General features: G+C 40.7%; 1 protein-coding gene across 2 annotated transcripts in view; it reads right to left on the reverse strand.

Moving 5' to 3' along the window:
• The window catches only part of USP32 (ubiquitin specific peptidase 32), a 433,758-nt gene that overhangs the window by 118,546 nt on the left and 291,970 nt on the right, over positions 1-23,242 (reverse strand). The window contains exons 13-16 of one of the 2 annotated variants that reach the window (XM_063954012.1): positions 18,575-18,752; positions 14,318-14,493; positions 10,085-10,225; positions 8,951-9,068 (exon numbers count right to left, since the gene is read on the reverse strand). In XM_063954012.1, the coding sequence (XP_063810082.1) occupies positions 8,951-9,068; positions 10,085-10,225; positions 14,318-14,493; positions 18,575-18,752 (613 nt within the window). Of the gene's footprint in view, positions 1-8,908; positions 9,069-10,084; positions 10,226-14,317; positions 14,494-18,574; positions 18,753-23,242 lie in introns of both variants that reach the window. The other variant, XM_063954011.1, reaches the window with a different exon arrangement.

Raw genomic sequence — 23,242 nt, forward strand, 5'->3', positions numbered from 1 at the left:
TTTCTGTTTGCCTTATAACCCTACTAAAACAACTCTGCAGGCATGTTGTAATGCCCCTGATTAGAACACCGTAAGACTTACTTAATAATATGGTGCAAAAAGCTATGCTGTAACCCATAGCAAGCAGTCACAGAGCTATTGCAGCACGTTGATTCATACTTGCCTACTCTCCTGGAAGCTGCGGGAGGCTCCCATTTTTTTGGGTAGCCCCTCGCACCTCCGGAAGAGTAGGCAGGTCTCCCGCATCCTGCTAGCACCCTAGTGATGCGGGCAGGATGGAGATAATCTCCCATATTCGCGGGTCCGTGGGGTGGGGAAGGGGTTAAAATGATGCAAATCGCTTGATGATAACACAGCCCGGCCCCGCCCCCGAACTCTTCTGCAGAAATGTAAAGTAGGTAAATATGCGTTGATTTCATGATGTAGTAGTGAGTACTGTAGAATAAGCATCTTCACCTCTGTTCTCCTTCCACTGGATACCAGAGTGATCATTTGGCAAGTGGAAATGATGAACAGACTGGGACGCTAATCAGTGTCAAACATCTAGCAAGGTTTTGTATCAGTTTTATGCTTACTGCTCCTTTAAACTTTTGTGCTGCAATGGTATCCCAATAGGACACTGCTTTACTGTGAACCACACTGCTTAACAATTGGAGCAACTGAACAATAATATCAAACAGATATACATTTTTGTAGGAGGACGTGATTAAGGAAGATTAGTTTTATTAACAAAGCCGACAAAGTTTTCTACACAAGGCTTTGTGGAGAAAAATAAGAATTTACTTACCGATAATTCTATTTCTCGGAGTCCGTAGTGGATGCTGGGGTTCCTGAAAGGACCATGGGGAATAGCGGCTCCGCAGGAGACAGGGCACAAAAAAGTAAAGCTTTACTAGGTCAGGTGGTGTGCACTGGCTCCTCCCCCTATGACCCTCCTCCAGACTCCAGTTAGGTACTGTGCCCGGACGAGCATACACAATAAGGGAGGCATTTTGAATCCCGGGTAAGACTCATACCAGCCACACCAATCACACCGTACAACTTGTGATCTAAACCCAGTTAACAGTATGACAACAGAAAGGGCCTCTTAAAGATGGCTCCTTAACAATAACCCGAATTAGTTAACAATAACTATGTACAAGTATTGCAGATAATCCGCACTTGGGATGGGCGCCCAGCATCCACTACGGACTCCGAGAAATAGAATTATCGGTAAGTAAATTCTTATTTTCTCTATCGTCCTAAGTGGATGCTGGGGTTCCTGAAAGGACCATGGGGATTATACCAAAGCTCCCAAACGGGCGGGAGAGTGCGGATGACTCTGCAGCACCGAATGAGAGAACTCCAGGTCCTCCTTTGCCAGGGTATCAAATTTGTAAAATTTTACAAACGTGTTCTCCCCCGACCACGTAGCTGCTCGGCAGAGTTGTAATGCCGAGACCCCTCGGGCAGCCGCCCAAGATGAGCCCACCTTCCTTGTGGAGTGGGCTTTTACAGTTTTAGGCTGTGGCAGGCCTGCCACAGAATGTGCAAGTTGAATTGTGTTACAAATCCAACGAGCAATCGACTGCTTAGAAGCAGGTGCGCCCAACTTGTTGGGTGCATACAATATAAACAGCGAGTCAGATTTTCTGACTCCAGCCGTCCTTGCAATGTATATTTTTAAGGCTCTGACAACGTCCAACAACTTGGAGTCCTCCAAGTCGCTAGTGGCCGCAGGCACCACAATAGGTTGGTTCAGATGAAATGCTGATACCACTTTAGGGAGAAAATGCGGACGAGTCCGCAGTTCTGCCCTATCCGAATGGAAGATTAGATAAGGACTTTTATAAGATAAAGCCGCCAATTCAGATACTCTCCTGGCAGAGGCCAGGGCTAGTAACATAGTCACTTTCAATGTGAGATATTTCAAATCCACCTTTTTCAATGGTTCAAACCAATGGGATTTGAGGAAATCTAAAACTACATTTAGATCCCACGGTGCCACCGGAGGCACCACAGGAGGCTGTATATGCAGTACTCCCTTGACAAAAGTCTGGACCTCAGGGACAGAGGCCAATTCTTTTTGGAAGAATATTGACAGGGCCGAAATTTGAACCTTAATGGATCCCAATTTGAGACCCATAGATAATCCTGATTGCAGGAAATGTAGGAAACGACCCAGTTGGAATTCCTCCGTCGGAACCCTCCGATCCTCGCACCACGCTACATATTTTCGCCAAATGCGGTGATAATGTTTCACGGTGACTTCCTTCCGTGCCTTAATCAAGGTAGGAATGACTTCTTCTGGAATGCCTTTCCCTTTTAGGATCTGGCGTTCAACCGCCATGCCGTCAAACGCAGCCGCGGTAAGTCTTGAAAAAGACAGGGACCCTGCTGTAGCAGGTCCCTTCTCAGAGGTAGAGGCCACGGTTCGTCCGTGAGCATCTCTTGAAGTTCCGGATACCAAGCCCTTCTCGGCCAATCCGGAACCACTAGTATTGTTCTTACTCTTCTTTGCCGTATGATCTTCAATACCTTTGGTATGAGCGGCAGAGGAGGAAACACACACACTGACTGGTACACCCAAGGAGTTACCAGTGCGTCCACAGCTATTGCCTGTGGATCTCTTGACCTGGCGCAATATTTGTCCAGTTTCTTGTTGAGGCGAGACGCCATCATGTCTACAATTGGTCTTTCCCAACGGTCTATTAACATGTTGAAGACTTCTGGATGTAGACCCCACTCTCCCGGATGAAGATCGTGTCTGCTGAGGAAGTCTGCTTCCCAGTTGTCCACGCCCGGGATGAACACTGCTGACAGTGCTATCACGTGATTCTCCGCCCAGCGAAGAATCTTGGCAGCTTCTGCCATTGCACTCCTGCTTCTTGTGCCGCCCTGCCTGTTTACATGGGCGACCGCCGTGATGTTGTCCGACTGAATCAACACCGGCTTTCCTTGCAGGAGAAGTTCCGCCTGGCTTAGAGCATTGTAGATTGCTCTTAGTTCCAGAATGTTTATGTGAAGAGACTTTTCCAGACTCGTCCATACTCCCTGGAAGTTTCTTCCTTGTGTGACTGCTCCCCAGCCTCTCAGGCTGGCGTCCGTGGTCACCAGGATCCAATCCTGAATGCCGAATCTGCGGCCTTCTAATAGGTGAGCCTTCTGCAACCACCACAGAAGTGACACCCTTGTCTTTGGTGACAGGGTTATTCGCAGGTGCATCTGCAGATGCGACCCTGACCATTTGTCCAACAGATCCCTTTGGAATATTCTTGCATGGAATCTGCCGAATGGAATTGCTTCGTAAGAAGCCACCATTTTTCCCAGGACTCTTGTGCATTGATGTACTGACACTTTTCCTGGTTTTAGGAGGTTCCTGACCAGATCGGATAACTCCTTGGCTTTTTCCTCTGGAAGGAAAACCTTTTTCTGAACCGTGTCCAGAATCATTCCTAGGAACAGCAGACGAGTTGTCGGGATTAAATGGGATTTTGGAATATTCAGAATCCACCCGTGTTGTCTTAGCACCTCTTGAGATAGTGCTAAAGCTGTCTCCAGCTGTTCTCTGGACCTTGCCCTTATTAGGAGATCGTCCAAGTATGGGATAACTAATACGCCTTTTCTTCGAAGAAGAATCATCATCTCGGCCATTACCTTGGTAAAGACCCGAGGCGCCGTGGACAATCCGAACGGCAGCGTCTGAAACTGATAGTGACAGTTTTGAACAATGAACCTGAGGTACCCCTGGTGTGCGGGGTAAATCGGAACGTGTAGATACGCATCCTTGATGTCCAAGGATACCATAAAGTCCCCTTCTTCCAGGTTCGCTATCACTGCTCTGAGTGACTCCATCTTGAACTTGAACTTTTTTATGTAGAGGTTCAAGGACTTCAGATTTAGAATAGGCCTTACCGAGCCATCCGGCTTCGGTACCACAAATAGAGTGGAATAATACCCCTTTCCTTGTTGTAATAGGGGTACTTTGACTATCACCTGCTGAGCGTACAGCTTGTGAATGGCTTCCAACACCCTCTCCCTTTCGGAAGAGACGGTTGGTAAGGCAGACTTCAGGAAACGATGAGGAGGATCCGTCTCTAATTCCAACCTGTACCCCTGAGATATTATCTGCAGGATCCAGGGGTCTACCTGCGAGTGAGCCCACTGCGCGCTGTAATTTTTGAGACGGCCCCCCACTGTCCCCGAGTCCGCTTGAGAGGCCCCAGCGTCATGCTGAGGTTTTTGCAGGAGCCGGGGAGGGCTTCTGTTCCTGGGAAGGAGCTGCCTGTTGGTGTCTCTTCCCTCTTCCTCTGCCTCGTGGCAGGTACGACAAGCCCTTTGCTCTCTTATTTTTGTAGGAGCGAAAAGGCTGCGGTTGAAAGGTCGGTGCCTTTCTCTGTTGGGGAGTGACTTGAGGTAAAAAAGTGGATTTCCCGGCAGTAGCCGTGGCCACCAAGTCTGATAGACCAACTCCAAATAACTCCTCCCCTTTATACGGCAAAACCTCCATGTGACGTTTTGAATCCGCATCGCCTGTCCACTGTCGTGTCCATAAGGCTCTTCTGGCTGAAATGGACATAGCACTCACCCGAGATGCCAGTGTGCAAATATCCCTCTGTGCATCACGCATATAGATAAATGCATCCTTTATTTGTTCTAACGACAGTAAAACATTGTCCCTATCTAGGGTATCAATATTTTCAATCAGGGATTCTGACCAAACTACTCCAGCACTGCACATCCAGGCAGTTGCTATAGCTGGTCGTAGTATAACACCTGCATGTGTGTATATATTCTTTTGAATAACTTCCATCTTTCTATCTGATGGATCCTTAAGTGCGGCCGTCTCAGGAGAGGGTAACGCCACTTGTTTGGATAAGCGTGTGAGCGCCTTGTCCACCTTAGGGGGTGTTTCCCAGCGCGCCCTAACCTCTGGCGGGAAAGGGTATAATGCCAATAACTTTTTTGAAATTATCAACTTTTTATCAGGAGCAACCCACGCTTCATCACACACGTCATTTAATTCTTCTGATTCAGGAAAAACTGTTTGTAGTTTTTTCACACCATACATAATACCCTGTTTTACGGTATCTGTAGTATCAGCTAAATGTAACGTCTCCTTCATTGCCAAAATCATATAACGTGTGGCCCTACTGGAAAATACGTTTGAATTTCTACCGTCGTCACTGGAATCAGTGCCCGTGTCTGGGTCTGTGTCGACCGACTGAGGCAAAGGGCGTTTTACAGCCCCTGACGGTGTTTGAGGCGCCTGGACAGGCATTAATTGATTGTCCGGCCGCCTCATGTCCTCAACTGACTGTTTAAGGGAAGATAAACCATCACGTAATTCCACAAATAAAGGCATCCATTCTGGTGTCGACCCCCTGGGGGGTGACATCTGCATATTTGGCAATTGCTCCGCCTCCACACCAATATCGTCCTCATACATGTCGACACCACGTACCGACACACACCGCAAACTCACAGGGAATGCTCTAATGAAGACAGGACCCACTAGCCCTTTTGGGGAGACAGAGGGAGAGTCTGCCAGCACACACCACAAAGCGCTATATATACAAGGGATATCCTTATATTAAGTGCTCCCTTATAGCTGCTTTAATATATATATATATAGCCATTAATGTGCCCCCCCTCTCTGTTTTACCCTGTTTCTGTAGTGCAGTGCAGGGGAGAGACCTGGGAGCCGTTCTGACCAGCGGAGCTGTGACAGAAAATGGCGCCGTGTGCTGAGGAGATAGGCCCCGCCCCTTTTTCGGCGGGTTCTTCTCCCGCTATTTTTCCAGTCAGGCAGGGGTTAAATATCTCCATATAGCCCCTATGGGCTATATGTGAGGTATTTTTAGCCTTGTATAAGGTTTATATTTGCCTCTCAGAGCGCCCCCCCCCAGCGCTCTGCACCCTCAGTGACTGCCCAGTGAAGTGTGCTGAGAGGAAAATGGCGCACAGCTGCAGTGCTGTGCGCTACCTTATGAAGACTGAGGAGTCTTCAGCCGCCGGTTTCCGGACCTCTTCACGCTTCAGCATCTGCAAGGGGGTCGGCGGCGCGGCTCCGGGACCGGACTCCACGGCTGGGCCTGTGTTCGATCCCTCTGGAGCTAATGGTGTCCAGTAGCCAAGCAGCAAATCCACTCTGCATGCAGGTGAGTTTACTACTTTCCCCCTAAGTCCCACGTTGCAGTGATCCTGTTGCCAGCAGGACTCACTGTAAAGAAAAAAACCTAAACTAAACTTTCTCTAAGCAGCTCTTTAGGAGAGCCACCTAGATTGCACCCTTCTCGTTCGGGCACAAAATCTAACTGGAGTCTGGAGGAGGGTCATAGGGGGAGGAGCCAGTGCACACCACCTGACCTAGTAAAGCTTTACTTTTTTGTGCCCTGTCTCCTGCGGAGCCGCTATTCCCCATGGTCCTTTCAGGAACCCCAGCATCCACTTAGGACGATAGAGAAAAAAGGTTATGCATTTTCCAAGTTTCAGGAATGTAAAGCTAATAAGACTAATCACTGGTAGCAGATACTTTTCTTCAACTGATAAAGGGAAAGTAATCAGCATATGAAAAAGCTGAACAAAAATGTTGTTTTGCATAGCTATCCTACCAGAAGACATGTAATGAATATCATCTAATTCTTAGTATGCAGTATACACTATGGACTGAAATTAAGGGATGTTCAGTCAAAATGTTTATCTTATCTTTAGCTAATGAGTGTAAGCCATATTTTACTTTATAATGTTACCATTATTAATTATGACTATCTAAAAGATACTGCCAAAGATTACTGCCTTTACAACGCAATAAAAATGATGAAATGCATATCAAAGATTTTGTTTTCCTCAATTTTTAAAGCAAATGAAAATTTGGGGACACAATAGAAATGTCAAACTAAATTAAATATCCAAACGGTTGATTAAAGCACAGAAATCATCACGGACCGGATGCAATGGCTTGTGAGACAGACGGAGCTCTGAGACTCAGGCCGAACTCATGTTTTTTTAAAGCAGGAAACATTTACAAGACAAAACCAACCAGATTTTGGCTTGTAAATGTTTGCTGCTATAAAAAAAACGTACGAGTCCGTTGGAGTATCGGAACTCCAGCCGTCTCGTAAGCAATTATATCCGGACCTACACAATTATTTTAAATACATTTTTCAAGATCAACTATTAAACAAATCATTATTATTTAATTGCTGCTTAACATGGGGTGTGGGTTGTAATGCATATAGAAGGGCAAATTACATACCCAACAATATAAATGCGTGTCACTAGAGTATTAACAAAATTTTACCCCAGCAACAAAACTCAATCTCTTATGTGGTAGGTAGCATGCCATACCATTAGTATCACTTAATGCTACACAAAACATTTTTTAATTGCAAAGCAACAATGTTACCTTAACTGTATCACAAAATGTATCACAATATCCCTTAAAAAGAAAAAAAGCTCATTTTCAGCAATTACAGGTAAGAGGATTAGTTGTAAGATTACAGCAAGAAAGCTTTTTTGTAAAACAAAAACCCAACAAGATTAATTACTGATTTGACATTAATTAGTGCACAGCAAAAACGTAAATTTAAAATATCTAAATTATTTTGGACACAAATCATTTGATAAATTTAAGTAAATTAATAAAGTATTTAACTTACATATTCTCCACAACCAAATAATTAATAATTTTGATTATTTCGGAGGGATGGGGGAAATAAAAGCTCGGAAGCAGCAAGACCCATGGTCTGCACAAGAACTGGATCAATATGAAATGTGCAGCTGTCTCTTTATTTCAGTGATCAAATGTATCTTATCTTGGTTTTGAAAATATGACATGCATGGAAACAAATTACAGCAGACCAGAAGAACAACTGCAACAAAATTTAGATCTGTTTCAACTATTCCCACAACAAAAGACTTAAGTAATGGTGAGGAATAATATTAAGAGAGACATTTTAGTTTTAACAGAAAAGATAGACGTTAAAGAGAATCTCTTTCCTTAATGAAACATATTTATGTATTTAAATAAAAATGCAAAACATACTGCAGTTTAAGATCTTGCGTTCTTATTTCTAGTGATGTAATACCTTTGAGAATGCCACAGAAACATAAAAAGTAACAATTTGGTGTCTGCCATATTCACTTTAGGTGGGTATCCAATTAGGTACGATAAAACATTGGGTGCAGAAAACATCAGTTTTTTTTAAGTTTTTTTTAAAAGCATTTTTCCTGATGCTTCACTCGATTTTTTTTTCCGACTATAAAAAAAAAAAAAAAATGTTCTCCCGAAAACACACCGGTTCAGTGAAACCTTTGTTTTTGTGTCCACAGCTCCGTTTTCACACAAAAACAGAGCTGCTTTCGGGGATTTTGTTTCGCCTGCCTGAGACATGTGAAACGCAATTCCCGATAAGCAGTGCCTTGTTATCAGGGCTAACTGCATAGCCCCCGGAGATATAACTACCCGCGGTAAATTACAGCGGCATTGGATACCCTCCATTAAACAGGCAGTGGTGTTGTCAATCCACAACCCCGATGTACTTCCTACTGCATGCTAATGGTAAGTACATAAGGGAGAGCTGATAAACCCATTACCATGTTAAGTGAACTTAAAAAGTACACAGTAGAATAACATAGACCAAGAGAAAACAGACATTTTGGGGAATAACGCATTAGGGATAAGTAGAATGTATATATAGCTCCTAGAATGTATATATAGCTCCATCCAATACATGATTTAAAACTTTGGGCAGAGTCTTCTTTAACACTATTAGTAATATTTCATTTTATTTTTAATGTTTTACATGTTCTTGTGCAAGACCATAGGTTAAAGACCGACTGCTTGGAAATGCAGCTTGCAGAGCTAGCAGACGTAACACTGGCCTAAATACTATGGCACCCCATTCTTGCTGCATTCTTACGTTACCTCTGGGTAAATGCTGAGGAAACATTCTCAGGCTCATCATACCCATATTCACCCAGATGTTAGACTGTTGCTGGCGTGTCACTGGCTGCTGTCTCAAGAAAAGCAAATAGCGTGGGAAGAGTTCCAGCTCTGGAAAGTTTGTTTTGCTATTTTTGATGACCTAATAAAAGATAAAATAAAATAAAGTAAAGTATCCTATTATTCACAGTATCAAACTGTAAGTAACTGGCAGAAATAAATGTCCAAAGTATGCAGAAAGAACATATAAAATATTGAGACAATAGTGACTGCTCAATTCCGTACAGTTATTTTCTGAAAAATTGAATGGATATGTCCAAGATCATGTATTATTTAAACCTTGTTAAAGTAATGAACCCATAGTGTTTCTGGACTAAACACGGACGACTACAATGTCAGTACACACAGTAATATTTATTTCAAATGCTAGATGGACCTTTAGTCCATGTGTTTGCAGTCAATACCATAAGTATGGAAGATGCAGTCCACATAGTGAGAATGTTTGACTAGTAATGAATTTATTTTATGAAAAGCACGCAAAAATTAACAAATAGTATATGGAGTTCTTATAGTAATATATAACAAATAATTTTTAGTGATGGATAAATGAGGGAAGCACACAGTAACAACAGCATTTAAATTGGGAAGTACCATTTTGAATTAAAAAAATAAAAAAATAAAAATGTGCAAAAACGGTCACAATGATAGCGTTCTATTACTGCAACTAAAAAATAAGAAATATAAAAAACAAAACAAGCATTAAGAAACCCTCCACGATTATTAAATTCAGTAAGTTTTAGCATTAGCTGCAGGTGTCCGTAAAATCACAACAAATACATTATCTAGACTGCAACATAGAATAAAGTGGCCCACATACTGTATCAATCGGATAAATCCCCAATGTTCAATCTGATTCACCAGCAATTGACAGGTGATTGGCAATATAAAACTTGTTATATATCTCTGACTCACTGCATACAATCATTTTTGGGTTGGGATTGGCAAATTGAGGTTTTCCAACATGTTGGGGTTTTCCTATTTTCTTTTTTTTTTTTTTTAAATTATGGGCTACTTAAACTGGGCACATAGATCAATGATTCTTGATATCTGTGTTAAATACCACACCTGTGTTACACGTGAAAAACATTTAGCACTTACTGGTCGAGGTAAGGACAGGTTAGCCCCGTACCAATGATAAAGTGCTCTCCACACTGGCTCTGGTACTATTTCATAATCTTTTCCACGGACTAGAGAAGGACTTTGTTTCAAGCGCCCCCCTTCCAGTGTTAAGGTGGGTACCTAATCAAACAAAAACAAAGAAATCAGGTATTAGTTTTACACTAAAACATTAACTAAACTAGGCCATAAACTACACTGGATAACACCTGAAGTACACTGAATAGATAAAACAGCTGTTACTGAGAGAGACTAAACTCACTAAAGAATAGGACGGATCAAATTTAGGACATGATACATTTTTAGTGTATCCTGATCTTAGTACATAGAAGGTATTTGCAGACACAATGATCTGTATGTATTCAGCTTTTCAAGCTGTGCCCTCTTTACAGTGGACACAACTAACTGCAATATGGGTAAAATTATACATGTTTACCCATTGTGTAATGACTGATCTGTACATAGGTGATTCTTATGCTGAAAATAATCCCACAAACTACCTGGTAGATGTCTGTTACAAAAGTGTAGCAATGTGGTTTTATGTAAAATGGAAGTCTGCTTTTGTGAAAGTAGCACCAGCCTTAAAAAGTGCATACTGTCCAAAAACTGTATTTTCAAGCAATCACTATTATAATGCAAAGGAGCTATAACCCCCTTTATATTTTCATGAAATTTTGTAGGAGGTGCCAGGCTATTACAATAGCTTCATGACGCTACACTAGTTTAGCATTATTACAATTCCTGCTGCTTTAGAGATAGTGCTGGTACCTTTGTAGGCTTGGTAGCCTTACCTTAGAAGTCAAAGGATTGTTATATAGTAGGTTCCAAGAAACTAGCTTTGTAACGGATTACAAATTTACATTTAGCAGCGTGCTAGCCGAAATTATGCCAGTTCCATTATCTCAGAACCCCAAAGAGTCTTGACCTGCCATGGCAAACATAGATTGTGATGTTTCGCAGAGAAACATGTTGCAGTCAGTTAATGAGTCGAGTCAGTGACTCTACATTAACAATATTACCCAATTATGATTCAAAATGTATACTATGTGCTTCACAGATTTCTTATATGCTTCATTATATTTCTGAATTTCTGTTCCAGGTCCCATCACATTTTAGCTGTTTTTTTTCTCCATATATGCTTCCCGAGGTCTCATGAGCTAGCTAGGTTTCTTAGACATTCCCCCAGTGCATACTTCCATTATTTCTTCAGCTCTCTCATGACTTCTAATATGACTGTTTCTCCTGATTTTCTACAAGCAATGCAACAAACACAATAAAGCGGTTCTCAGTTTGTAAACTCTCACAGAAGCACTGATCTCACCAGAGACAGACAAACTTATTTGAATGTTTCTATATGCAGACTATAATATGAAGCACTGCAAGCATATTGATGTCTGATGTTTGGGGCAGTACGGATGGTGTAATGGTTAGCATTACTGCCTCACAGCGCTGAGGTCATGGGTTCGATTCCCACCATGGCCCTAACTGTGTGGAGTTTGTATATTCCCCCTGTACATGCTTGGGTTTCCTCCCACAATCCAAAAGTATACAGGTAGGTTAACTGGCTCTGTTCAGATCCACACAAATTATTTGGATATGAACGTAACCCAAATCAGGTCTGGATCCCCCAAGGAAATCTGATCCAGAAAGAGTCACGGTTCGAATATTAAATCTGAATTTATTGTTTTTGAATGTCAAAAATTACATGATTTTAGATATTTATTTTAATTGATTTCATTTTTTTTTTTTTAAACCAAACCGAAATCCAAATCCGTACCAAAACACGTGAGTGGTTCTGCAAAACCAAAACACGAGGATGAAATTAGAACCAAAACACAGGGGTCAACTCACATCTCTAATTAAAAGTAGGCTGTTGGCAGTTTAATGCAATATTATAATCAAAATACTAACTATAGAACAACTGTGATCAATTGTTACTAGAAGTTTGTGTTACTACTTTGTGGGACTATTGCTAATCCTTTTCATTTATGTTATCTTTTTGCACACAGCCATGAGTCATATGGCAATAAGCTGAGGGGTGCTGCAGCACATAAACAAGTTAACAAGTAATGTCATGGACTCAAATTCGATTCTTCAAATGCATTAAAAACAAACTTCTACAACAAATTACTACAGGCAGTCATCTGTGAATGTTATGTTACTAACAACATATTATATACACAATAATTAAGAAATACTTTTTTTCACTTATTATGTTGCCATTTTTCTTCCCATGGTGTTTCAAATTAAGAAAATCAAGGCTGATATTTATAGAATTCTTAAACTCCAACTTTGAATTCCCAGTTTCAGACTGTGCTTACAGATTGTTGAATTTGAGAACTGCAATTTGGAGCCCAGAGGGAAATAAAACACAATTGTTTTCTTGTGTTAATACAATACTTGAGCTGTGCTGTCCCTTTTTGCTCATACGGTGCAATGTCTGGCTTCCTTTAATTAAGTATAGAATAACTTGCTCTTCTACTGGTACTTGTTCTCTCCAGTACCACATTAAAAAAATATAAATTTTTCTTCCCTCAACCATTCTTGTCTAAGTTTCACAATCTATAGTTGTGAAGAAAGATGGGTCAGGAAGATAAATTTCAACATTATGTAAGTGTCCACAATCTGCTAGCACAGGATTGATGTAGATGCTTGACATTACACATAAAGCATCAATAGATTTTTACATTGCTTCTAAAAGTTCAGCGCATAACTCAGGTCCCAGGGAACAGCCCTGGAGCTCCATTTCCTACATTTTAAAGAGTTAGGCCATATTTAATTAATTCATTTTCAACATAAAAAATGAGGAGGCAGGTGAGATGACTAAGTACAGGTTGAGCATCCCATTTTCAAATATTCCAAAATACAGAATTTTTTGAGTGACTGAGATAGTGAAACCTTTGTTTTCTGATGGTTCAATCTACAAACACTTTGTTTACTATACAAAGTTATTAAAAATATTGCATTAAACGACCTTCAGGCTGTGTGTATTAAACATAAATGAATCGTGCGTATGTAACAAACTTTTTTTTAATGCACAACGCTATTAAAAAAATTGCCTAAAATGACCTTCAGTCTATGTGTATAAGGTGTATATGAAACATAAATGCATTCTGTGCTTAGACTTGGGTCCCATCGCCATGATATCTCATTATGGTATCTCATTATGGTATGCAATTATTCCAAAATACGGAAAAATCCGATATCCAAAATACTTCCGGTCCCAAGCATTTTGGATATGGGATACTCAACCTGTAGATACATTTTATTCAGCCTTATTCAGAATTTATTGTGGCGTTCACAGCAAAAGGTCTAAACTACAGTTTATAAAGCAGAGGCAAATGCTAAGAAATTTAGGTCCTTCCAAACATATCTTGTGTTTGGCAAATCTCCTGTATTGCTGTAAGCTAGTTTACAAGCTTTAGTATTACCTTGGTAGAGTAAAAGTTAAGAGAACACAAATTACTTCAGCATTTAAATGTTTCAGTAATAGTTTAGAGACGGACTGCCTCAAATTCAATGGCCTTGCTGTGATATCCTAGCTCGCTGTCACATTGCAAGAAACACTTTGACAGTATCATCTTAAAAGATTTTATATTGTTCAGGTAGGATTTCTTTAATATCTGCTTTTTTTCTATTTAAGCATTTTAAGACATTTTACTTCACTTTTACGGAACTCTGGCTGAAATACTCTGAATGAGTAACATAAGATATAATTATCGGATATAATTATCTCCAGGAATGATTAAGCAGCTACCACTGTTTGTCTGCATCAGTAACATAAGAGACAGGTACATTTAGAACCACTGAAGTACAGTTTCTAAGTACAAAGTTATTTTATAAATACATGATCAATTTTATTTTTCAATAACCATTCATGTTTCCAGTTTGATTGTTGTTGTGGACTTCTTTACCAATATTGCTAATATCAAGCAGATCAGTCCAAAGTTATGCAAGTAGCTATTTAAACATTTAATAAATGGTCTACAGATATTCATATGGAATTTTGCAGAGGTCATATTGTTTGCCCGTTGTCTCACAAAGACTTAATAATTGTTTCACGACTTAGTCTGTCCCGTAATGTGCTCATGTTAAAAGAAAAAAAGCTTATCCATCATTAACTGCAGAGCACATAATTAAATTAGTCAGGAGACCCCACCCATAACAGAATCGCAGTAGCCAAATGATAAACAATCCTTGTTATGTGCAACTTACCTTTACATTCTCTTGCATTACCAGAGGATGATTGTCAATGGCCCCAGGTTTCTGCGGATTAAGATGTAATAATACACTGCCATTGGAACCAAGCATACTCTGGTTATTATTATCTGAAGTATTATGTTGGCGTGCAAAGCACATGTCTGCACCTGGTGTGCTGGAATAAATGAAAGCTGAAAGAGAAAGAATATCGCTATGTGCTTATCCTTACTTAACCTGAAGGCACAGCCACTTGACAACAAAATGAAAAAAGACAATATATAAGTACAAGTTTGGGACCATGTACAGGTAAACTATTACAAAGCGGTTCAGAAAACCAGAATGTTATTAAAGTAACGGGATCCAGTCAAAATCAGGGCGGTTGGGATCCTGGCAGTCGAAATACAGACGTTGAAATTTCGACACTACTCGGAATGCTGGCACCTGCATCCCAACTAACTAGGTTTAGGCACCCATGGGGAGGGTTAGGTTCAGGCTGCGGGAACGGGGGGAGGAAGGGGGCTGTTAGGTTTAAGCACCACCAGGGAGGGTTAGGCTGCGGGGGAGGGAGGGTTAGGTTTAGGCTTCTGGAAGGTTAGGGGGTCATTGGGGGAAGGCAAGTATACTTACCTTCCCCCTGTCTGGATTCTCAACATTGGGACTACACGGGCAGTATTCTGTTCGCTGGCATAGTAATCCCAAACCAAAAGTAACTGTACATAAGTTATACATTATCACACCCTCCTTAGTGCATCCTCATACAGTAGCAGTGAACACTTAGGGTCTGATTCAACTAGCCGTGGTTTCTGTGCCCTCTGCTTAATGTTAACATTATGCACATTTCACTGGATATTTCATGAAGCGCGCTACCAATTCCTTCGCAAATAATTACACACGGCAAGTAGAGCATTATTTCTGCAGTGTGCAACCTATGTGAAGTGAATGAAAGTGTGGAGAAAAAAATCCAGAAACCCAAAAATGTCAAGTAAGATAGCAGAATAGTGTAGAAGGCTATTAGTGGCAAAGTACTGCAGGCAGTTCAATGGTAACAAATGGTTGAATTTTGCAACTTTTTTAAATGATGCAACCATAACAGCCAGTAAGTGTATTTTACCACATAAACGTTTTTTGGAGTGGTTTGGTGTACATTAAAATGGCTCTATAGTGATTTTTAGGTGTATATACACAAATGTATGAATAGACAAAAAAAACACACAAAAAAAAACACCACACTTTAAATTCCCATCTACAAGTTTAGAAACCCCTTTGGAATCAATATTACAGCCAACATACTTGTCCCCACACCATTTAACCCACTCTTCTGCTTTTTAGAGAAAATTACCTGTCTTTATTGGTTGGATTTTAGAAATGCTGACTTTGCAAAAATGGGGAGATGTTTTAAGTGATTCATTGGCAGACTGGAGGAACTTGGAATGAGTGCAGGAGAGGTGGAAAAAACTGAAAAGTGCAATGCTAAGTGCAACAGACCTTTGTATCAAAATGGTTAGGAAAAGCACCAGGAAAAGGAAGCCAGTGTGGTTCACAAAAGAAGTATCAACTAGTGTGAAAGCAAAAAAGATGGCTTTTAGGAAATACAAACAGACTCAAAATAATAACGACAAAGAGGTGTATCTGGACAGATGGAAGGATGCTAAGAAAGTGATCAGACGTGCAAAGGCAGAAGCTGAGGAGAAAATGGCCCAGTCAGTAGATAAAGGGGGCAAATTTTTTTTTTAAGTATATAAGTGAAAGGAGAAAATCAAATGGAATAATAAGACTTAAGACAGAGAGTGGGCATTTGGTGGAGGGAGACAAGGCAATAGCAGATCACCTAAATAATTATTTTTGCTCAGTATTTACTACAGAAGAAGGGATGGGGCCACAGTTAAGTTGCAAGGACATTCATAAAAATAAGGTAGATGAAAATACATTTACAGAGGAGAAGGTCCTAACAGAACTTTCAAAACTAAAAGTGGAAAAATCAATGGGACCAGATGGGATACACCCAAGGATACTCAAAGAGCTAAAAGATGTGCTGGTTACACATTTAACAGAATTATTTAACCAGTCACTAAATACAGGTGCTATTCCAGAGGACTGGAAAAGAGCAAATGTAGTTCCACTGCACAAAAATGGAAGCAAGGAAGAAGCAAGTAACTACAGACCAGTAAGCCTTACATCAGTAGTAGGGAAAGTAATGGAAAAACTATTAAAAGAAAGAGTAGTGGAATACCTTAAATCAAACAACTTACAGGATCCAAAACAGCATGGATTTACTGGTGGGAGATCATGCCAAACAAATCTTATTGACTTTTTTGACTCTGTGATGAAAATAATAGATCAAGGGGGAGCTGTAGATGTAGCATATCTAGACTTTAGTAAGGCATTTGACACTGTCCCACATCGCAGACTGCTAAATAAACTTGAAATCCTGGGGGTGGATTATAAATCAGTTAAATGGATAAGAACCTGGTTGCAGGATAGGAAACAGACAGTCGTAGTTAATGGAGTGCAATCTATGGAGGGAAATGTTACCAGTGGAGTACCCCAGGGATCTGTACTTGGTCCAGTTCTCTTTAATATCTTTGTTGGTGACATTGCAGATGGTATTGAAGGGAAGATATGCCTTTTGGCAGATGATACAAAGATATGCAACAGGGTAGACACACCGGGAGGGGTCAAACAAATGATTAATGACCTAGGTAGGCTTGAGAAATGGTCAAGAACGTGGCAACTACAGTTTAATGCTAAAAAATGCAAAATCATGCACTTGGGTCTCAAAAACCCAAAGGCTAAGTATAGTATCAAGGGTACTATAATGGAAACTACTGAGGAGGAAAGAGATTTAGGAGTCACTATTTCAAGTGACTTGAAGGCAGGAAAGCAATGCAACAAAGCAATGAGAAAGGCAAGTCAGATGCTTGGTTGCATAGGGAGAGGAATCAGTAGCAGGAAAAAAGAAGTGATAATGCCACTGTATAGGTCATTGGTACGGCCCCATCTGGAATACTGTGTCCAGTTCTGGAGACCCTATCTCCAGAAGGATATAAATACATTAGAGAGTGTACAAAGAAGGGCAACTAAAATGGTGCATGGCCTACATCACAAAACTTACCCGGAAAGGCTAAAAGATCTTAACATGTATAGTTTGGAGGAGAGAAGGGAAAGGGGGAACATGATAGAAACTTTCAAATATATTAAGGGTCTTAACAAAGTTCAGGAGGGAAACATTCTTCAAAGGAAAAGAAGTATTAGAACTCGAGGGCATACATTGAGACTGGAGGGGGGGAGGTTCAGGGGAAATTTAAGGAAAAATTACTTCACAGAAAGGGTAGTGGATAAGTGGAATAGCCTCCCATCAGAGGTGGTAGAGGCTAAGACTGTAGGGCAATTTAAACATGCTTGGGACAGGCATATGAATATCCTTACAAAGAATTAAGGTTAAAAAAGTGTTGAGATTGCCTAAAGGATAAAATAAAAAAGGGGCAGACTAGATGGGCCAAGTGGTTCTTATCTGCCGTCAAATTCTATGTTTCTATATTATTATTTATTAGGCGGGGTGATGCAAGGATACTGACCTGTGTCCCCACAATTTTGCCTTAAAGTAAGGCTTTCCCTATTTTTCAACTAGTCTGGAGCGGACATATATATATATATATAAAAAAATCTGCGGTAACTCCCACCGAGACCCATATTAACTTAATGCAGATTTCTAATAATATAACAAAGTCACAGCCGGAGGTTTTTAACAAAGTTAAGAACATTTTCAGCCAACTCGATGCTGATTAAATCAGTCTAGAGATTACAATGTGTGTAAAAATAGGGTATTTTATTTTTAAAGCTATGGTGCTGAAAATGACAGAAAGTGTTATTTGAAAATCCTTAAGTATTAAGACTTCTGTATAATAAATCACACACCTGTATGTAAAGCCTAAATGAATTTCAATAAAAATGAACCCAAAGTTGTAACCTAGCTACAGACTAAGAGGCTATGAAGCTAGTGTGTTGCTTGTTTCTTAAGTTCACCCCAAATGATAGCTGCATTGCGGGAATGGATATTACTCTATAGTGTATTACTTCTTCTCTCTGAGCAAATAAATAAAAACCTAAGGACCCTATGATCGTATAAAACAAAAATATGGACATCTTATTTGATTTTCAACCATCTTTTTTTTTTACTGTGTTGTGTAATGGAAAACATTCATTTCCCTGTGGGCTTCACCTCAGATAGAACTAGACATAAAAGCACTGCTTGGAAAGAGCCTTTATTCTTACTGCTCGTTGCTGATTCTGAAGCTTCTGATGCAGTAGATATGTTATCAGAAGATTTATCTTCTGTAGTGCCATGTACATTAGTGCCGGCCCTGTCATCTTCCCTTTGATCCAATGAAGGCAGTGAGTGTCGGCTGCCATTTAATGATGGAGAAGGCTCAATAACCACAGGTTTAGATTCCTGAAAAAAAGCAAATGAAAAACTGACAATATAACGAGTACATCTTTCAAGCTTTTAATAAAATTATTTTTTTCGAGCTTTGCCTTTCCAATAACTGAGGCAAGTTAGCGGCAAGCTATGTAGTGAATGTGGCAGCTCACATGGCGCAGTCACACACTGCTCTGCCCAGGACAGCTGAAGACCTCTACATTTCAAATTCTCCGACAGCAGAAAGAAACGCTAAGGGACAGATTTACTTAAGCAGCAGAGTATTAGACACAGCTTGTGAAAAGTGCTGGTGTTGTCCACATCAGATGTCTATCATACATCTAGGATGCAACAGAGAAATGATAGATAGAATCGGATTGGTTGCTATGGGAAACACCACTTTTCATTTTTAGAAGCTTTAGTAATTCTACCCTTAATTATAAGGTTATGATTGTGCCCAAAATGAGAATCTTTACTTAATGGGACAAAGTGTACTGACTTCAGAAAGGTGCCTTCCAAAGCTCCCCTGTCCATCTTCTTACAATACAATGCCTTAATGAGACAGCTGTAATGGATGTGTCATGTGTGACATAAGCAAGATGGGTGCATGCGGAATCATTTCAGTACCGCACCTACTCAGTCACCCTCCATCACCCACTCAGGTGCTGCCCAAACTCTTGCCATGAGTGGAGCAAAGAATGAAGGGGGAGAATAATCTTCTGCAAGGCTGGCAGTGTGGTGCCAGCCATGCAACATAAATATCGTAGACCAACAATAACATAATAAAAGAAACAAATAATCAAAGACAATTATTGCTGTTAAAAGTAGACAGGAGTAAGGGAACATCGTGGCAGATAAAGAATGGCTGACAAACCAACTATCCATAAACAATCAAAACATTTGCTGGAGAACTACTCTCCCTTAGATACAACTTATGGTGGACACACATGGATGAGTGGTGGCACCAAAACAGTGGGGGGGTCATCAGCAACCACAAAACTGAAAGAGAGAGCAACATTTAACATGAGTAAATAAATACAAACACAATCGTTCATACTAAAATACAAAAACATCAGAAGACAACCAACCCCCCCTCAAAAAACTACTAACTAACCAAGGGTGGGTGGGAGTCAAAGCCTCAGGACGAAGATGCTGGACAGAAAGGTAAACTTACAGATAACTCAACAAGATAACACACCATTTACCACACCACCAATCACAAGTAACCTAACAAAAACAAAACAGTCATACCACACACTGAAAATGTAACTTTCCTAACCTCCTCAATTGAAAAAAATACACATGACCACGTCCCTTATTGAGCTTTAATTATTTTCAGGGTTAAATTAAACCTTTAGTTGCCCTTCACCTCGCATCAATAGCATGAAAAACTAGCATTTAATTTAAGATAGCCAGCTCTGAAAATATCTGGAAACATGACAGAGCAGGTAAAGATGAAGCAAAAATATTTATTCTACAGAAGTGTCCTCTTACATTCTTGCTGCAGCCACGCTAGACAGCCTTTCAAGTCACGCCATGCTGTGGTGGAAGTCTGTAGTGCCAAGCATCTTTTTTTTTTTTTGGCAGCAAAAATGCATCTTAGTCATAAGTAATGCAATAGTACGCATGAATGCATTACTTGCGACTAAGGTCATGCTGATTAAAATGATATGGAGCATGCCTATATTTTGTGTGTGATTGCGGCTGTATCTGCAACTGAAATGGCACACTACAGTGTTTTCCTAAAAAACACTGTAGCATAGCCTTTTGTATGCAAATACAGTCACATACAGAATATAGGCATGTCGCATATCATTTTAATCATCTGCTTGTGCGTCCTATTACATTACTTTGCGACTAAGATGCATTTTCGCGGTGAAAGATGCAAAAAAAGATGCTCAACACCTCAGAGTCACATGGCACTTACATGTTATGTGTAACGCGACTTGTGGCGCATGGAGCAAAGATATGAGGACACATCTGTATTTGCTCGAGTGTAAAGAGATGACTTAAAGTTGTGTCTAAAATAAACTCAGCTGCTTAAGTCTCAATTAGCATATACACTTTTGTCAAAATAAAAATATATCCCCAAACAAAACACCTCCAAACAGGAGCAAGTAAACGTAAAGACAGCAGCTCACTTACCTGTCACACTAAGCCAATTAGAAAGAACGTTAATAACAATTAAAGCTCTCCACAACATAAATAAAGCTTTTTATGCAGTAACAGCAAATTACAATGCTTTTAAGTATATGACACTAATGATAAAGATTTTTAGGACCATATATATTGTGATTAAACAGATGTCCTATTAAACCCACTTTTCTAAACCTGTGGTGCCAAAGATCCTGTCTGTGCCTTGTAATGTATTTTTAAATGCGCTTCTGGCAGCTTTCAGAGCAAAACAGCAACTTAGAAAAATGAAATTGTCTGCAAGCCATGACCATTTTCAGATCAGTAGCTATGAACCTTCATAAGCATACTGTGCATTAATAGGACTAAACACTGAAAACAAAGCAAAGAAAAAAAAATGTGAAAAGAATGACTACATAAGCTTTCATTAGTCTAAGGCAGTGTTTCCCAACCGCGGTCCTCAAGGCACACTAACAGTGCAGGTTTTAGTGATATCCAGGCTTCAGCACAGGTGACTTATTTAGTAGCTCAGTTATTTTGATTTAACCATCTGTCCTGCAGCCTGGATATCACTAAAACCTGCACTGTTGGTGTGCCTTGAGGACCGTGGTTGGGAATGCCTGGTCTAAGGGGTCAATTCAATTAGATGGGAGAAGAGCGAGTTATCGTTGCAATGATGTAGAAACCCCTGGCAGCTGATTTCACTATCCTCCGCGCAGCACGATCTCACACTGAACTCATACATTTTTGTAAACAGCCCTGTAGGGCTGCAAACAATATCTGAGTCCAGTAGTAACACAAGTGTAGCATATAGCTACACTTACAGCAGTGACTCATTTGCGCCTATTTGAACTGACCCCTGAAGTAAAAAACAAAAAAACAAAAAAAACAGCTTTCAAAGAACATACATACCAGATATATGCATAATATTCTAGCCTGCAAATATCACATATGCTTTAAGTTGTTACTGACCATATTTTTGTGGCAAGAAAATACTGTTTTTTTTATCTTCAATATCAATTCAAGCTGGTATTTGCAGTAGAGAAGCATTTATGCATTGCAAATCTGTCTTCTGTTTTTTACTACTACGTAGATGACCAATCCTTGGGACTGGCAATGCATCACGTCACAGCAATGGCATTGGGTAGAGACACTGTTACACTAACACTGTCACAACACATTGACAGGGTTCGGTATGAATTACTGATTGCCGGCCGTCAGTATACAGACAGTGCCATCCTGGCCACCAGTATGCCGACAGCAGGGCGTGCGCTAGTAAGCCCCTTGTGGGCACGGTTGCTCGCTGCGCTGGCCACAGGTTATATTCTCCCTCTATGGGTGTCATGAAGAATTACCAACTCTGCCGGTATTCCGGCACCGGCATTACACCCCTGTGCGGCGGTATGTTAACCGCTTCCCCATTGACATGTCCATTAAATCCATTAAAGAGTCACATCATCATTATTAATAATTTTAGTCAAACACTGAAAAATGCTGCTTGCTCAGCTGTCAAAGAAAAGTGTTACCTGTGTACAGTACACACGGGAGACATTAGACAACACACAAGTTCATGAGAAAATGTAATGCAGTAGCAAATAACCCAAGCCCTTTGATACCCATCATGAAACTCTAATTTGACTTAAATATCTATGTAAAATGTAACATACTGTATAAAACATGTTCCTAATAAATGACAAAGGCATGGCATTACTCCGCACCTACTTAATGTCATTGCATCAAAACTTTATTTCTCATACATCCTAGAGAATGCTGGGGATGCTTCAAGAACCATGGGATATAGACGGGATCCGCAGGAGACATGGGCACACTATAAGACTTTAAATGAGTGTGAACTGGCTCTTCCCTCTATGCCCCTCCTCCAGACTCCAGTTAGATTCTGTGCCCAGTGAGACTGGATGCACACTGAGGAGCTCTCCAGAGTTTCTCTGAAAAAGACTTTATTAGGTTTGTTATTTTCAGGGAGACCTGCTGGCTACAGGCTCCCTGCATCGTGGGAGTGAGGGGAGAGAAGCAGACCTACTTCTTAAGAGTTCAAGGACTCTGCTTCTTAGGCTACTAGACACCATTAGCTCCAGAGGGTTCGATCACTACGGTACGCCTAGCTGCTTGTTCCCGGAGCCGCGCCGTCACCCCCCTCACAAAGCCAGAAGATAGAAGCCGGGTGAGTATGAGACGATCAGAAGACTTCAGTGACGGCAGAAGAGGTACCGCGCTGCGCGCCATGCTCCCACACATAACACAGCACTGCAGGGTGCAGGGCACAGGGGGGGCGCCCTGGACAGCATGAATACCTCAAATCAGACTGGCATGAGTTATAACAGTGCCCCGGGCACTAGTTAAGGGACCCCCGCCAGTATAAACATATTTTT

The sequence above is a fragment of the Pseudophryne corroboree genome, chromosome 2 (genome assembly GCF_028390025.1).
Source record: "Pseudophryne corroboree isolate aPseCor3 chromosome 2, aPseCor3.hap2, whole genome shotgun sequence".
Classification (NCBI taxonomy): Eukaryota; Metazoa; Chordata; class Amphibia; order Anura; family Myobatrachidae; genus Pseudophryne; species Pseudophryne corroboree.